The sequence below is a fragment of the Sminthopsis crassicaudata genome, chromosome 1 (genome assembly GCF_048593235.1).
Source record: "Sminthopsis crassicaudata isolate SCR6 chromosome 1, ASM4859323v1, whole genome shotgun sequence".
Classification (NCBI taxonomy): Eukaryota; Metazoa; Chordata; class Mammalia; order Dasyuromorphia; family Dasyuridae; genus Sminthopsis; species Sminthopsis crassicaudata.
Window position 1 is genome coordinate 634,331,580 of NC_133617.1, and position 18,807 is coordinate 634,350,386.

The 18,807-nt window shown below is 35.9% G+C and overlaps 1 protein-coding gene across 1 annotated transcript in view; it reads left to right on the plus strand.

The window, feature by feature from the left end:
• Window positions 1–743: 743 nt before the first annotated feature.
• The window catches only part of CDC37L1 (cell division cycle 37 like 1, HSP90 cochaperone), a 31,659-nt gene continuing 13,595 nt past the window's right edge, over window positions 744–18,807 (plus strand). Inside the window, exons 1-3 of the mRNA XM_074282843.1 lie at window positions 744–1,072; window positions 4,929–5,210; window positions 9,573–9,666. Of these exons, the coding sequence (XP_074138944.1) occupies window positions 941–1,072; window positions 4,929–5,210; window positions 9,573–9,666 (508 nt within the window). The 5' untranslated portion in view covers window positions 744–940. The remainder of the gene's footprint in view (window positions 1,073–4,928; window positions 5,211–9,572; window positions 9,667–18,807) is intronic.

The window sequence follows — 18,807 nt, forward strand, 5'->3', positions numbered from 1 at the left end:
CTTTAGGTGAAACTTTTTAGAAAAAGTGATACAGCCATCTGCCCGAGCACTTTCCGTGTTCCGTTCTGCCATCTCTACTTCACAAAACTTGCCGTGGGTCAAATGCCCAGCTCGAAAGCCTTAAAATCTTGCACAAAGGTTATCTGTTTTCATCTTAATACTGCAGAAAATCATTATCGTTAACGTTTAACTTCTGGGCGCGTTTCCTCATTTGTAGAAGTGGAACGTTTACTTGCAAAGGGGTAGTGGGAAACGGGATTATAGAAACCTGTTATTTATAATCACGATTATTACAGACACATCTCTTTATTTAGCAATAAATGTTTCCTGGTAACAAAGACTGAAAAGGGTGGGGGGAGGGGAAGCAATTCAGCAAAACAAAACGAACACATATATTCCTAAGATAATACACGTAACGTTGCACATTAACATTGTTCCACCTCTGCAAAGTGAGGGAAGTGCATTCTCCCAAATGTATTAGTTATAAAAATGATTACAAAGAATCGTCCCTGAGGATACAGTTGAAAATGTCTGCAGAAATACAAGGAGACGTACACAGCAATAGTTACAAAGACGTTCTCCGCTAGCCACAAAACTGAAGGAAAAGTCACCCTTTCCCCACAAGCCACTTCCTTCCCCTCCCCAAGCCGAGGTCCGCCTACGCGCCCGCCCCTTCCCCTCGCCCGACTCTTCTTCCCCCCAGCGTTCCCCACCACCCTAAGTCTGCTTCCGGAAGTGACGCCAGTAAAACTCGGATCGTCTCCTTCCGCCGCGGGGCTGGGGCCAGGCAGACGCTCGGCGTGTGCTGGCGTCTCCGCGCGCGCCGAGGGATTCTGGGTAACGGCCCCCCCACCGGGGGCGGCGGCTGCGGGGCAGCCGGTTCCGGTCTGCCGGGAGGCCGTTGAAGGTGGCGGTTTGCCGGGCCGGGGGGAGCGGGGTTATGGAGCGGCCGTGGCCGCCGCCTGGACCCTGGAACCTCCCCGGAGACCGTGGGGAGGCTGACGAGGAGACGGAGCTGGATGTGTCTCCCTGCTCCTCCCGCTTCCCGCAGCCGCCTGTCGACAGCCCCCAGGTAAAGGGCGAACTTGGGTGGGAGGGAGCGGGTCTGCAAGACCCCCGGGAATTGTGGGGGGCGGAGGGTCACCCACCTCGGGGCCGGTCCTGCCCCGCCCCCCGTCGTGTTCCCCTCGGTCCCGGTCTGCGCCCGCTCACTCTAACCCGCATCAGGTTTCTCTCATTCCACCCCCTACCCCCGGCAGGGCGGGAGGGGGGTGTCTAATGGAGGAGCTAGATCAGCTGAGAGGCGTCCTAATTGTGGGGCTAGGCGTGAGGTGGAGGGCAGTTGTGCGGGCCACCCCTGAAAGTCCCTTTTCCCTTCTAAATTCCTTCAAGTCGCTTCCCTTCCCTTGAACTCAGCTCCCTCACGTATGCAGCGAAAGAATTGCAGTAGATGTTTTCTGCAAGAACATTGAGAATTGGCAGAATTGCTTCTCTTAACCCGCATTTTACCTTGGATCCTTAACTTCAAACATCCTTTTTTTTTTTTTTTTTTTTTTTTTTTTAAATAAAGTAGTGCTCTGTAATGAAAAGAACAAAGATTTGCCCCGCCCTGGGTTCAAATCTGGACTGAAAGTCACCTAAATCTGAATCTTAGTTTGCTCAACTCTAAAATGTGGCTGGTGAACCCCTACTCAGGGTAATATTTTGAAAGAAATAAAATATAATACATAGAATTTCAAAAGAAACCAATTATATTAAGATGTAACTTTCCCCAACCAAATTAAAAGATTTTATAAAATCCATGGCCATTTTAGAGGTCCTTGACTGCTAAATGATCTCTGATGACCCTGCCAGCTGCACGGTTTGCTTATGCCAGTCTCGCCACCTCTAGGCACGGATAGATACGCCTTTTCACTTTCTCTGAAGAGGGGAAGTGAGAATTTGATAGCTTTGTTTTCTGATATAAAGATTGCATGATTCTACAGTGAGGTGCACCAACCAATTCAGGTTTAATATGCCGGTTTGTTACCACTCTTAATAGAAACAGCTTTGGATTTGAAGTTAGAAAACTTGGATTTGTGTAAATGATTTGGAACAAATAATTAAAATTGCAAAAAAAATCTGTAAAAGGAGATTGAACTGGATAATTGCTGTCATCCCTTTCAGTTCTAAGTTCCATGAGCTAGTCTGAAAGAAGCTGAGGCTTGCAAGCCTTTTTCATAATGCCATATAAACTTTTAGCAGATTGCCATCTTTATTTTCTTCTTAGTCCTTTGTAAATTTTAAATAAACTAACTTGACCTCTTTGTGGGGTTCTCTGTTCATTTGGTGAAACTAATACTAATAGATAGAGAAGTAACAATCTACTCATTCCCTGAGCAAAATTCTAATGAAATTTCAGGAATCTTTGACATCTGACTCAATTTTGTGATCGTGGCTTTTATTTTCATACTAGATTGCATTTCACCGTTATTCAAATGGCTGGGGCCCTTTTATTCTCATAACATTTTTTTACTATACTTCTATGAAAACATGTTGCTCAAAGCCAATCTTGTCTCAGCTTCCTCACTTATAAAAGCGGGTGCTGAATCCTTAATAACACCTACCACATTGAATTGTTATAAATATCAAATAAAACAAAATTATATAAAACATAAAAAATATCAGCAAGTTTGGAATGTTAGGGTCTCATTTCTCAAGTCATTACCTGAAGTAGACCCTTTAAGGCGGGGGTTCTCAAACTACTGCCCGCAGGGCAGCTGAGGACATTTATTCGGCCGCATGGGTTATGGCAAATGGGCTGAGGGCGGAGACAGTGTGAGCTTTTGTTTTTACTATAGTCCGGCCTTCCAGCAGTCTGAGGGACAGTGAACTGGCCCCCTGTTTTAAAAAGTTTGAGGATCACTGCTTTAAGGTTATTGAATCTTATCTTATGAAGAACTTTACAGTGTCCCAATTTACTTCATTTTGTTTTTGTCCTTACTGGAAGTGTTTTGAGAAGAGTTCTCCAGGATAGAGAAAAGACAAATGTTATCATAATTTTCAATGAAATGAAATCCATAGTTCTTGCAAAATGAATGGATTCCTAAAGCTGCTTTAAAGAAAATTAACATTTTCCCTAAACTCTTTTTTATATATGATAAAAAAAATTTATTTTAAAGTATAGTGCTTACAAGGAAGCCAGTAATGATTCATTTCCCTAGCCAATAGGTCAAAAATCAGTTTAACAACCAAAGACGACACATTTGAGAAATGAAAGCAATATGACAGAATCGAAGAGTCATTAGCACCTCACTAATTATGAGTCGCTAATGTAATCTATATATCTGAAAATCTATATATGTATACATGAAAGATAAAGATTTCTTTTTTGGGGGGGAAAGGTTGAGGGAGAGTTATATACTTTGAAGTTGTGGGGCATAGCTGAATTCTATATAGATGAAAGGCTCTATCAGTGAGATTTCAGTTTGCAAATGGATAGCTTGATTAATGCTAGTTTTAGTCATTTTTTTGGCACTAAACACTTAAGATGCTTGTTTTTCTATCTTTAAAATTAAGTTTCTGTATTAGAACCAGTATGAAGAAAGTGTTTATCACAGTTTATAAACATTAAAGTCTTAAATTTCCGATAGTTTTTGCCACTGAGGAGACAAGGTATGAGTCCTCAAATTCAAGAAAATTTTTCCCCAGTACAAAATGTTAGTCTGGTCTTGACATTTCTTTAGTCTATGGCTATGGACAAGTCATTAACCTGTCTTTAAAATAGGAATAGTATTTGTACTATATATACTTAGGAGCTTTGTCTTGTAAAGTCTTATGTACATGTAAAGTATTACATATTAGAATATAACATGAGCTGAACAATTGCAAAATCCCAAAGTAGTTGAGTACTGCATCTACATTCAGAAGTATATCCATTTGTCCTATCTTTCAAGCTTGTCAGAAACTATAAAGCTAGGGGCTTTCCTTGAGGAGTCCCTTGCCTTTAAAGGCAGATTGTATTTAAAATATAAATAATATGCTGTAAAGGGAGCATATTGGCTAATTTACAATTAACAAACAACTTCTTAACTGGTCAGACAATTGTAATGAGTCCTTTGACATGCCTTTAAAAAAAAAAAAAAGCTTATGTTTTGCATTCTTTTAATAGGACTAAGTGAAAGCAGTACCTTTTTCCGAATTGAGAAATAGAAATGCAAACATAATATGCTATTGTATTTAGAGTAAGAGAAGACTTAAGTCACTAAGGACTGGGATTGCTTCTTAGTATTCCTTGGAATTAGGAAATTCTCTATAGAAGAGAACTCCAAAGATTTTGTTTTCATTTTATTGAGGAGAAAAATTATGGACTTCTGCTTTTGTTACTTTAATTATTACAAAATAATAAACAAATATTTGAGACCGAACTGTGTGTGAGTTACTGTATTGCTGTGTAGGTTACAAAAAACCCTTACCCTCTAAAAGTTTTATATGTAGTTGGGTTTACAAGACAATACTATAAGGCAGGACTTCTCAAACTACTGCCCGAGGGCCAGATGTGGCCTTTTATGCCAGGTTATGGCAAATGGGCTGAGGGGCAGAGATAGAGTGTGAGCTTTTGTTTTTACTATAATCCAGCCCTACAATAGTCTTGGGGACAGTGAACTGGCCCCCTGTTTAAAAAGTTTGAGGACCACTGCTATAAGGTCATGTATACTAAATGGTGAATGAGTTATACATATGATAAAGATACAGTAGTTGATGGTGTCTTTCCTTAGTTATTCTCTGGCAAACTTCAAAAAAGTTTGGGATTTGGGGTAATCTTTTAATGAAAATTGAAAATGTTTAACCTCTATGAAATACAATCTAAAGTGATATTTTGTTTGTACTGTATAAATGTGTGCTTTGTTTACTTTGGTTGTTACAAATATGTTTTGTTCTCCATCCAGATGTATAGCCAAGGGATTGAACTGGCTTGCCAAAAGCAGAAGGAGTTTGTGAAAAGTTCTGTAGCATGCAAATGGAATCTAGCTGAAGCTCAACAGAAACTTGGTAGTTTAGCACTTCATAACTCTGAGTCTCTGGATCAGGAACATGCCAAAGCACAAACAGCAGTGTCGGAATTGAGGCAAAGGGAAGAAGAGTGGAGACAAAAAGAAGAGGCCCTGGTACAGCGAGAGAGAATGTGTTTATGGAACATGGATGCCATTAGTAAGGATGTTTTTAATAAGGTACATATTGAGGAATACAAACAAAGCAAAAGCTATCAATACATTTTATGTGTGTTTGTGGACATTTAATATCCTAGTGCTAGAATATCTGTATTAACAAAGCAGTACTCATTATTTACTCATTCTTTCTCCCCCCCAACCCCCCATACTGTTTTTGATGTGGCCAACTTTTGATAATAATTATATTACAGTGTTGATTATATAATACTGATTTATAACTAGTTAATTTTTTTTTAAATAATAGTCTGTTCCATTTAGTTTACTAGCATAGATACAATAAATCCTTAGTTATACTAAGAATTTTTACTTACTAGTAGAAACACTCATGTTGAGGATATTTCACATAATCTATATGAATTTTTATTTTATTCTTTCTCTAAGAAAAAATTATACCTGAGACAATATAAAAATCAATAATATCAAAAAATATAAGCTAGAAGTTAACTTCTAGCACAGTTAATTTGTAGCAGCAATACTTTTCCTAACAGTGCCATTGACTGACTCACTGTATGAATTAAGGCATGTAATCAAAAAGCTTAAATTCTAATCCCAGAGTCATAGAACTTTTAAGTGAGATAGTGACATGGAAGTCTGATCTAAACCACCACACACATACATACCATTTTTTTTTTTTTTTAACTGATGAAGGAAGAAAAAATAAGTAAAGTAGCAAAGGTCATAACTCCAATCTGACCCTGGAAACTGAAAGAAAACTTAGTCTAGGAAAGTAGTTGAATATCTTTCCCTACATATCATTAATAATGGAACAGATAACAATTTTAATGGAAAATGACAAAGTTGAAGGATAGAGAGGTGATAAGCAGGCATTATGAAAAAGTTGGTTTTGAAGTCAATATCTGAATTTAGATCCAGGTCTACATTTATTATCTGTGTGACCTTGGGCAAGGCACTTAAAATAACATCTTCAGGTCCATTTATTCTTGTTAAATGAGAGTGTTGAACTACATTAAATTTTCTTTGAACTCTAAATTCTATGACTTAGGTGACCTTAACAGTCCTGTTTTGCTGTGATTGAGGATTTCTAAAATTGGACATTGCTTATCACATAAAACTATTGAAATGGTTGTTGGATTTCATCAAAGAGCATTACTAAACACATTCTCATAATAATATATAAGTGAATCATAATTTCAAGCTACAAATAAGATTTTAAGAAACTCAGCATATAACAGATATCAGCTGGCATTATATTGAAACTCTCAGAGCAGTAAAGGAATGGAGAGGGAAGGGGAGACACTAGGGAACCAGATTATCTCAGAGATGTTTTGTTATATAAGAAGCCTTTTATTATTTTCTACCCACTTGCTAAATGTTTATCAACAAAAAAATTAATAAGGCCAGATGACTGTTGAGGTTACTATTCTCTGTGTAGTAGTAATAAAACATAACTACCTGATGGCTAATGAATATTTCTGTTAGCAGATTGAGCTAGAGCTATAAAGTTTATTTTTCAGAAACTAATTAAATACAAAGCATTATATACTATACAGGATACTTAAGAGAATGGGTTTTTGGAAAATAAGAAACATTAGCTTTAGAGCAAGTATTACTGTTTTCACCATTAGTAAATGCCTTAAGAACTTATTAAGTTATAATCTTAGACCACATGAGGCAGCTAGGTGGTGCAGTGGATAGAGCACCAGTCCTGAAGTTAGGAGGACCTAAATTCAAATGTGGCCTCAGACACTTAACACTTCCTAGCTGTGTGACTTTGGGCAAAGTCACTTAACCCCAATTGCTTGGGGAGGAGGGGGGAGCATTATAGACCACATTATAAGATGAGTGGGATAAAATGTATAATGAATTGTACAGGAAGCTATAAGCATTCTCATTTGATGTTAAAAGTTAGGGACATGCCCTAATATACTAGTTTCCTTTTGTGACCCATTATGAATTATATTGCCCAAATGATACACTGCTTCATCTTTAAGACTTAGCACCTTTCCATCCTTCCTTTAACTGAACTCTTTATAACGCTTCCTGAATTAGGGTGCATGAGCTCCTTGAGATCAAAGAAATGTTGATTTTCCTATTTGTATCCCTTTTACTCAGCAGTGTTTAACCCATACAAAATCTGTATATTCATTTATTCAGGAGTGAATTTTAAAAAAATGTCTCTTTTTGGCCTGGATCATCAATTTAGGGAGAAGGGAATAGTTTATCATGCTGTGCTACTTGATGACAAAAAGATATGGATTCGAGGTGCAGAATATGACAATTGGATATGGCCAATATGGGAATTTGTTTTGTTTGATTGTGCATGTATTTTACAAAGGTTTTTTTTTTCTGCTTTTGTTTTCCCAATGATGAAAATGGATAGAAAGAAAAGAAAATGGATTTAGTTTTTTTAAAGAACTTTATATATCCAAGATGTAAAGATAGTACTTTAAAATTGATATCCTTTCCTAAGCTTGATCAAGCTATAAATTGTCTTTTTACTTTTTATCATTTTAATCTTTTTTTTTTAGACCGTTCTCCATCTCTGTATTATTAGTTGCCCTTCTCTGACTCTTTTCATTCTTCCTTTTCATTATATTTTTTTCAACTGACAGTGACCAGAAACAGAAAATAATCTAGAGTAGGTACCTATCTCAGGATAAAGGGAAAGGGGATGTGTCTTACTGAATGCCAAATAATAATGATAGGATGCATATTCTAAAATGAATGAATAACTTTTTGTTGTCTTCTTGAACTATTAAATATTCCCTAAAGAAAAGGCTTCTTTGACTTTAGAAAACTAATGGTGTCATAAGTATTTTGTCGAGGGAGACAATCATAGGATGTAGATTTAGAGCTGGAAGGCACCTTAGAGACCATCTATCAGCCCCCTTTATGGATAAGAAACTAATGCCCACAGGAGGGGAAGTGATTTGCTCCAAGTTCACACAGCTAGGATGTGGCAGGCCTTAGGTACTATTAAACTTTGTTTTTAAAGCTAGTCTTATTAGTTTGTCCAAAATTAATTAGGAATGTTTTATAATAGAATAGGGCCTTTTTCTATAGACTTGTTGTTTAAATTTATGCTTGTTATAAGGTGATGAGTCTTGGAGATGGAATCTGGATGACAAATTACTGAGAAAAGAATTAGCAGAAATACTCATATTTTATATGTAGTTTTAAATATTTGCTAATTCCAGGAGCTAGCAGAAAAGTAGAATGCAATTTTTATTTGGGGCAATGGTGATCTCAGTGTATCAGTATGGTTACAGAATGTTCTGAAAAATTGTTCTTCATTGGTTTTCCTAGCTAAATAAGTATTTGATTTAATATCCTTTTTGTGTGTGTCTACTTAATTGAAAGAAATTGTCCTTTAATAGATCTTTCAAATTGTTTTAAGAACAAAACTTTTTTAACTGCCCTATAAAATTTATTAGAAATTTCAACTAAATTTTTCATATTCAGGAATTATCAGAGATTTTTAGAAGTAATTATTTATCTTACATTAGTTTGATCAGGATTTCTGGAATCATTTTTATTTGGAACTAACTCTAGCTAAAGTCAGGGATCTTTAGGAAATTTATCTAATTATAATCATATGCTATTTTATCTTTGGGTGTATGTTCACTCTGAAATACTATACATTTCTATTCACCAGATTTGTTTTTTTCTGCTTTATTTTAATATTTTTTTCCAGTTAACAAAAATTTTTTACATTTTCAAAAATTTTTGATTTCTGGGTTCTTTCTTATCTCCACCCACAATTAAGAAACCACTTGTGAAGTTATGTAAAACATTTCCATCATAAGTCAAGTTTTGAAAAAAACCATACATCTCCCACCCTAATGAAAGTTTAAAAGCCCTCAAGAAAAAGCAAATTTAAAAAAGAGAGAGAGAATGCTTCATTCTGTATTCATACACAATCGGTTCCTTCACTGGGTGTGGGATAGGATTTTTCATCATAAGCCCTTCAGAACAGACATGGATGATTGTACTACTAAGAATAGCTAAGTCATTCACAGCTGGTCATCCCAGAACATTGCTACTACTTTGTCTACATACATTTCACTTTGCTTGAGTTCATGGAGGACTTTCCAGGGTTTTGTTTTTGTTTTTGTTTTTCTGAAAGCATCCTGCATCATTACCTATAGAACAGTAATATTCTTTCGTAAACAGTTTTGTTGTTTTTTAACTAAAGTGCTATAGAGAAAAAATACTGGGTTTAAGGGTAATCTGTTAAGGCTTGGACTTGGATTGATAGTTTCCTCTTCCCCCTCCCTCCAAAAAAAAAAGATGTATGATGATTGAATTTCGAAGGATTATCAAAAATGGCCTACTCAGATATTCTAGTTTGAATGGGACAGAGAAATATTCTGCTCACTTTATGTAACTTATTTTCCCCAGAGTTTTATTAATCAAGATAAAAGTAAAGAAATAGAAGATGAAGATAAATCTAAATCATTTATGCAGAAATATGAGCAAAAGATTAGACATTTTGGTAAGTATCTTGAGTTTCTTTTGTAATTTTTGGTATCATATGTGCTAAAAAGGGAAATATAATATGTGGAGCACAAAAGAAGGTAAATGGCCAACCAAGCAATAGTTCTCTGGTCATTTCTGACATATTTATATGGCTATGGTTACAAAGAATTGTTTTGGTGTTTTGTTTTTGTTTTTGTTTTTTTAATTTGTTAAAGAGCAGAGTGGTTGGCAAAAGCACCCAGTTAATAGAAGCAAAACCAAAAAAAGTTTTTATAGTGCTAACCTTTAAGATAAAATCGTTTCTTTATCACATATAGTTTTATAGTTTTCTGCTAATTTCCAGTCACTTTGAGCTGTTTCTCCTCATCCTTCTTTGTCACTAACTTATGATTTCTGGTTAGATATTAGTTCTTTTTTTCAAATTCTTGTTACTTAAGTAACCAGGCAGATCTGTGAAATATGTACTAAATCATTTGGCTGTGAAGGAGGACACTCTCCACTTGAAGTGATCAAAAAGACTTCATGTAAAAGATGGTACTTAAATGCAATTCTGAAGAGGCAGGTGGCAGTGAGGTGGGAGTGCTTTCCAGGCCCAGGGAACAAACAGCCTGCAAGGCATCAAAACTGGAGATGAAATGTTGTGGGAGGAGCAGTAGGCTGGTTTGGATAATATCTAAAAGGCTGCAGTGGAGTAGTGTGAAATTGTCTGAATTGACAATTTGTGCTAAGATTGAAATGCCAAATAGAGTTGTGGGGTTTTTTTTTTGTTTTGTTTTGTTTTGTTTTTGTTTTGTTTTTTTTTTTAATTCTTAAGGCAAGAGGAAATCAGTGGAGTCTATTGATCAAGGCAGTGACATGTTTATACCTGTGCTTTAGGAAGAATAGTTCAGCAGTTAAACAGGAAATTACTACAATAGCCTTCTAATTTGCATCCTGCTACCAGTCTTTCCTTTCCACAAAACTGGCAAAGTGATATTCCCAAAGCACAGGTCTGACCATGTCATGCCCTGTTTATTTCCTCTAGGATAAAAAAACAACAATAACAAACTCCTTTGTTTGACAATTAAAGCCCTTTATAATCTGGTTCTAATCTTATATTGTCCCTCACATTCATTATGACTGGACCACCATGAAAATGAAGTCCTGTATTGGTCGCAGTAAGTTTGAGATGCCTATGGGATGTCTGAGTAGAATGTTTAATAGTTAGTGGTATGATACAGGAGACATACATACATTTGGAAATCATCTTCATAGAGATACTTGAGTCCATTGGGGGCTGCTGAACTTACTGAGAGAGTAGATAAAAAAGAGGGCTTTGGACCAAAGTCTTGAGGTATATCTATAGTTAGAAGACAAGATATGGATGATCCAGTGAAAGAGCCTGAAAAAGGATGGCCATATAGACAAAGGAGATAAGAAGTAAGCAGTTTCCCAAAAATCCTGAGAAGAAAGTATCTAGGAAGGGGGAGGAGGGGTCAAGAGTGTCATGTTTCTGGGGCAGCTAGGTGGTGCAGTGGATAAAGCACCAGCCTTGAATTCAGGAGAACCTGAGTTCAAATTTGGTCTTAGACACTTAACACTTCCTAGCTGTGTGACCCTGGGCAAGTCACTTAACCCCAGCCTCAGAAAAAGAAAAAGTGTCATGCTTCAGAAATTAGGAAAAAAATAAGAAAAGGCTTTTGATTTAATAACAGAAACCTTTGATATCATTGGAGAGAACTGTTTCGACTCAGTAGCAAAGCCAGTCCACATTGGAACAAATTGGGAAGTGAATGAGATGGAAAAATATAGGAAAAAAGACAAAAGTGATCAATGTTGGCAGAATTATGGAAAGACAACTGTTAACACTAATGATTTAGTCCAACAGTTCTGAAATGATAATCATCCAAAAAGTCAGTGAACTATATAAAAATGCTGTGAATTAATGATGACACAATTTAGTATTTAGCTTCAGAGAGTTTAAAAGAGAAAACTATGTAGCTGTATTTTTATAGTAACAGAACTGAAAAGCAAGCGAGTACTAACCAACTGTAGAATGGCTATACAATTTGTGGAAAGTGGATATAATGTAATACTACTGTACTGTTAATAATAATGTGAAAAATTCCAAGACACTTGAGAAAACTTTTATGAGCTAATGAAAAACAAAGTTAACAGAGCCAGGAAAACAGCTATACAACATCCATAGTAATTTAAAGAAAAACAACATTTAACAGATCTCTAATCTATATAGTGATCAATTGTAACTTCAAAGGCTTGATGAAGAATTCCTCTTGGCCATGGAAGTAAACCCATACCTGTGGAATGAAGTGAAATGTTTTGTTTGACTGTGCTTATTGATGCTTCATTAAAGCATTGCACTTAATTTTAAGTATGGAAAGGAAATAGAGACTATGAGCATATACAGATTTTTACTAGTATTGCTGCTAAATAGTGGAGAGAGATATTAGCATTAGAGAAATGAAGGGATTTTTTTTTCCTTGAAGATAGAGGTCTAGACTTTTTTGTAAGCAGCAGAGAAGAAGCCAATAAATTGGGAGAGATTGAAAATTACAGGGAAAGAGAAGAGTCAGTTAAGTAAGGGCTACTTAAGCAGTTGGAATATGAACTTTCTGAGTTTGAGGAATTTTAAAATGAGATTTAATTAACTTTTCCTACTCATGTCAGTTCTTTCATTTTTATTATAAATTGTTCTCTAAATGAGTGGTGCTGATTTACTACATAATTCATCATCTACACTTAGGGGGAAAATAAACCTATTTATAAAACTTGAAGAATATTTTTAAAACTGACTGGAGATGGGAATGGGACACTAAAGACTCCATATCCAAGTAGTATGGCAGGTCTAGCATGGCAAGTCCAGCATGGCAGTCCTCCAAAAATGGCTTCTCTATTTTTCCTGGATTATTCCAATCATTCAACTAGATTTGTCTTCTGAAAAGAGAGGTAAAGGAAGTCATACAATTCTGCTGACTGGCACACTCTAAATTAAAACTATACTGTCAATAGGCGATCTTTTTATTTCACTGATTTTTCCATCTCACTCCCTATTGAAACTCTCAGACTTTCTTCAAGTCTCCCACTTCTCTTTTTACTAAAGACCTTGCTTATTTGACTTGAGAAAATTTGAGCCCATTGACCATTGTCTTCCTATTTTCCTGTTTCCTTTATCTCAAAACCTTTCCCCATTGTTCTTTCCTTCCCCTTTCTCCTAGTCTCTGATGATATTTTCCCTTCCAAGACCAACTCTTCTGTCTGTACCCTCAATTCTTTCCCCTTCCATCTTTAGTATGTTTTACCCCTTTCATTCCTACTCTTTAACCTCTCCCTCAATACTGGTTCTTTCTCTATGTTCTTCATGCCAAAGTCTTCCAATCTTAAAAAAGTCTTAATTATACATTACCATCACTTCTAGCTATAATACCAAATCCCTCCTCCCTTTATGAAAAACAGCAATAACAACTTTCAGTGTTCGTTTCTTCGAGTTCCTCACTTCCACAATTATTTGTAATCTGGCTTCTGATGGATCATTCAGCTGAAACCACTCTCTCCAAAGTCATCATCAGTGCCTTAGGTTTCCTAATCTGATATTGCTAATCTGATAACCTTTTTCAATCTTTAGCCTTCTTGATCTCCTGGAACTCTGTCTTCCCAGAAATCAGCCGGAGTCAGGATCACCAAAAGTCTTTATTCTTGGTCTTTTACGATCAAGGTCAGGGGATTAGATCTAGCAATCTCCACACACACACTTTCCTCTCTCAACTGCCACGAGAGAGAGAGAGAGAGTGTGCCTCAATTTCCTCCTACTACTCTCCTCACACAGGTCACTTCCCTCTTTGTCCCACCAATCAAGTCAGCACAGAACAGCTGGGGAGGGTCAACCTTCAAACAAATTAATAGAGAACCATCCGATTGGCAATTAGTCTCATGTGCTCCATTATCCAAGTGCATTTGCTCAGTTCTAGCCCTTTACATCTCCCGATTTCTTTTGTTTTAGAACACAGGTGGTCACTCCATCCCTCACTTTTCAGGGAGGTGAGAACCCCAAAAAGGAGGTGACTTCTCAGGAGGGGTGATGAAAGCACTAAAAAGGAGATAATCACGCCCTCCCTGACATCTCTGGAAGGGAGATGAAAAGCACTAAAGGGAATTGGGGATTGCTATCGGGTTTCTGGGTTGAAGGGTCTTATTAAAGACAAGTATGCATAAACCCATCAGCATGGAAGGTAGGTGGCACAGTGGATAGAGCACCAGCCCTGAATTCAGGAGGACCCAAGTTCAAATCTGGTCTTAGACACTTAACACTTCCTAGCTGTGTGACCCTGGGCAAGTCAATTAACCCCAGCCTTAGGGGGAAAAAAAAAGCATAACATCTGACATTGTTAATACTCTTTCTGGATCTTCTCTCCTTTCTAGAATTTGACAGTACTACTATCTTTTGATTTGTCTACATGTCTGATCAGATTTTTCTTTTCTTTGCTGGTTCATCATCCATTTCAAAATCCTTTATTATGCATGGCTTTATCCAAAGCCATCCTTTCTGCTTTCTCTGCACCTTTTCTTTTGGTAACCTTCTAAGCTACTATATGCAGATGACTCCTAGATCTAGATGTCCCAATTCCAGACTGTGTCCTGAGTTGCATTCCTGTGTCATCAACTACCTATTGGATATTTCAAACTGGATATCCTGGAGACATCTTAAATTCAAAAAAAAACATTATTTTCCTCATCTTACTCCTCTACTGAATTTTGTTATTTCTGTCAAAAGGTGTCAAAACACCATTTTTCCAGTCTCTTTGGGTTCTTAACCTCACTTTGTCCTTGACTCCTTACTTTCCTTCATCCCACATATTCATTTGCTAATTATTTCCCTCTCTATGGTATTTCTTTCATGTAACCCATTCCACATGCCTTCACCATTGAGTTGTTTCAATAATCTCCTAATTAGTCTTTCTAACTCAAGATTCATTATTTCAATCTTGCGCTGAGTTGCCAGTAATTTTCCTTAATCAGAGATTTAACCCAGCCACTTTCCTATTCAGTAGCTCCCTAATTCTCCTAGGATCAGATCAAAATATCCTCTGATATTTTAAACCCTTCTTAATCTGCTTAAGGCAATTGGAGTTAAAGTGAATTGCCGAGGATCACACAGCTAGGAAGTATTAAGTATCTGAGATAGGATTTGAACTCAGGTCTTCCTTACTTCAGGGCAGGTGCTTTATCCATTGCACCATCTAGCTACCCCTTAGTTTACTTTTCAACTTTATCATATATCACTCTACTCCTTCCACTTTGTGTTCTAACTAATTGTTCATTTTCTCTATTACTCACACCCCGCATTTCTTGTTTCTATAAATTTGCAGTGGCTGATTCTCTTGTCTTTCCCATGGTTCTTTATGTCTTTCAAGACCCAATTTAGGTACAGTATTATAAGTAAAGCTTTTCTTGAGTTGTTCCTTCCTAACTGGTATGTATTTTGCACTCTCTATATACTTACGTATGTGTGTAATATTTCCCCTGATAGAGTGATTATCTTTGAAAATAGATTGTCATGTATACCCAGCATCTTGTGTACATAGTAATTATTCAATAAATGATTGTTAGTAGATTAGAATCAAAATTGCCTTAGACAAAAGATGACATGAGTACAAGTGTAGTAGTATAGGAAACAAGAAAAAAAAAAAAAACAGTCATTTATTAGTTGCTCATTGTGTGCTTTAAAAATATTCTCTCATTTGATTTTCACAACAGCTCAGTTGTTGTGAGAGAGATATTCTCCCTATTTTTACAATTGAAGAAACTGAGACAACCAGAAGTTAAATAATATAGTAAGCATCTGAGATCTTATTTAATTCAGATCTTCTAACTACAAGCCCATTGTTGTCGCTACTATGCCATTTTCCTTCCATTGTATATATTTATAACAAATGGAAAGCTTAAATACTTCATTGGTATCCACAAAATGCTAAAAACCAAAATATTTCTTGAATACATAGTAAAAATTCACATAGAATGAAAAGGCATGAGTAATTGAAAATGTGTACTAGTGAACAAATACCTACTCTGAGAATGAATCCATTGAATCTTGTTGTCTATATGATACAATACTATCCTTGCCTAAGAATGTAGGTTGTATTTTTGTTTTTGTTCTTGTACCCAAAGAATTTTCATTATGAATTGGGAGATGCCAGTGATCTTTCCCCCAAGATTTTGACTTAATAATGAATGCGGAGTCAGTCATTGATGTTCAAGGAATACCTTGCCTGCATGCTCCTTCAATACAATGCTGCTACTTACTGTATAATTTAGAGGCAAGAAAAGAACCTGGAAAAAGCTCCTGCTGCTTTCATCATAAAAGACTTAAAGATGTAAATGTGGCTCTACATGTTCTTGTGAACCTTGGGTGTGTATGTTAAGAATTATTTTTGTTTCTCCTGTGTTGATGGATGTTTTGCTTAATTAGAAATTTGAAATGTTTTCACTATGAGCATTCATTATAAGTATTTTTATTGGGAAATTAGAACTTTAACCATAGTTCGGTTGTGTCTGATATTAGTAGATGAGACTTGAGCTCTGTTTATTTCCTTCAAGTTCATTAACTCCATAAAAGACTAAATTTGTTTTTGTTATTTTTTTTAAAAATCAGGAACAAAATAAAGAAATGAGAAATATGTACTATTTATAGTTCAGAAATGAATTTTAGGTCCTAAATAAAACGGGAGTTAAAAGGGCAAGTACTTAATATGATTGATAAAATTTAAATAGCTATAAAGTGAAATAGTTAGAATGTAGAAAACATACACATAGAAAATATACAATATAAAGGGAAAGGACAAAACTGAACACTAAGTGATTATAATAACCAAATTTGGCTCTAGAGAAGTGTTCAGAAAATGTACCTTCCTTCATTGTGGAACAAAGAGCCTAATTGATGGGTTGATTGAATTCTGTCCTTCCCTTTCCCCCCCCCCTTTTTTTTTGATAGAGTAGAGAAAAGGAGAAGACAATATGAAAATTTTCAAAAGATAGAAATAACAAAATATATGGAAATGGGACTTGTGGTTTTACTAGGAACACCCAGATGAGGAAACTCCCTCTACTAATCTAAATCACCTTCTCTTCTTTGCAAATTGTAACCTCAGTGCCTATAGCACAGAGAGGTTTAAGTGATTTGCTCAAAGTCACACAGCCAGTGTGTGTTAGAAGGAATATTTAACCTCAGATCAATAGACTTGCAAGCTAGTTGTCTATCCATTTCTTCCGCCATCATTATCTATCCACTATCCCTCACTATCAATAATAATTTTGAGTGATAAATTTAATAATTTTATTGAAATTTTATGAGAAAATGAGAGGGGCATTTGACTTTGGACCAGAGATATAGTATTTCTAATAAGCTTGTAGAAGATTTTTCTGGACCTATGTAAGTCTGGTGAGGGGACTTTAAACTGGAAATAGAAAGGGAAGAAGGAAATCACACACAGAGAAGTTTTTTGGACTGGACCCTTGATACCATTGGCATAGGGAACTCCCAAAGAAGAAATTCCCTTTACTAATATAGATTGGTACTTGCTCTGTAATTTTTAATCTGAGAACTGCCTGAGGCACTAAAAATTGAATCAACAAGCATTTAAGTGCCTACTATGTACTAATTACAAACAAAGGGTTTTATATTTGATCTTGGAGGTAATAAAGAGATGGAAGTTTATTGAATAGAAAAGTGACAAGGTCAGACTTGCACTTTAATTTAATGGCAGAAGAGAAAATAAGTTGTAGTGGGAAAGACTTTAGGCAGGAATGCTAACTAGAAGTCTTTCCATCTCTCAATCTTATGATTCTCAAAAATAAAGGCCTATTAAGTAGTTGGTGAGAAGTTTTAGGAGGAAGATAATTAGTTCATATTAGAACAGGTCAAGCTTGAGGTATTAATGAGGAATCTAGTTGGAAATAAAAGAATTGTCATTTGGAAATAATAATAGGACTAGAGCTGTGAGGAGAGATTATGAGTAGATAGAGTTGGTGCAAAAAATTATTATAAAAGCCATGAGGTCACCAAAGAAGAGAGTATAATAGGAAGGAAATATACTCGAGACAGAACATTGAAAAATACCAATCCTTAATGAGAGGAAATAGTATGAGGAAGTAGCAAAGGAAAAAGAAGTAATATAATCCGTGTCCTATAAAAAGTACAGTGTTGAACAATTGAGAGAGCTGAGAAAATATTAAAGTAAATGGCAAAGGAGTCATCTGATACAAACAGGTATAGAAAGGAGAAGAGAGAAAAGAAAGAGTACTGGTTTTAATTAGGAGATTGTTAGTGGATTTAGGATTAACAAAGATGAGTTGGCAGCAGTTTTTATGTGAAAAGGGAGGAAGAGTCAAGGATGATTCCAACATTAAAAGTCTGACTTTCTATGATGTTATCAAAAGAAATGAGAGGTTTTAAGAGGAAGGTTAATTAATTCAAGTTTTCAAGTGATAAGAATGTGAAGATACCAAATCCAGACTTCTTTCTAGAAATTTGGGAATACCTCAGTTGAATTAATTTTCACTTGTTTTTCCTACCCAAGAAATTTTGTTACACCTTCATTATATTCCTCCTTTTTGTGTCATTGACTAGCTTGGTGGAATCTATGGACCACTCTAGAATAATAATTTTGCATAAAATAACAAGATTACAGAGGAAGTAATTATGTTGAAATATATTTTTCAAAAACATTTTTAAGATTCATAGATTCCAAGTTAGGTAGAATTTTTTTCTTTCATAGTTTAAATACTTTCAATAGTCATTTTAACATTTAACTTTTTTAATTAACCAAGAAAAAAATTGTCATTAAGATAAAAATAACCAAACTTGGCCTTGTTTTCTATATTTAGCAACAAGCATTTACTGAATGTCTCTAATAAGACTGGCACTGTGCTAGGCATTAAGGACACAAAGATGAAACAAAAGAATTCCTGACCTGAAGATGTTTATATTCTATTAGGGAATATAGCATGATTTTCCTAGGAGGTACCAACTGAGGTGAGCTTGAAGGAATCTAAAAATTTTGTGAGGCAAGTTGAGGATGAAGGATGAATGTCATCCTTGCATATACAAAGTGACAGAGATGAGATGAAGTGTTCTGTGCACGGAACAGTAGCTCTTTGGCTCTTG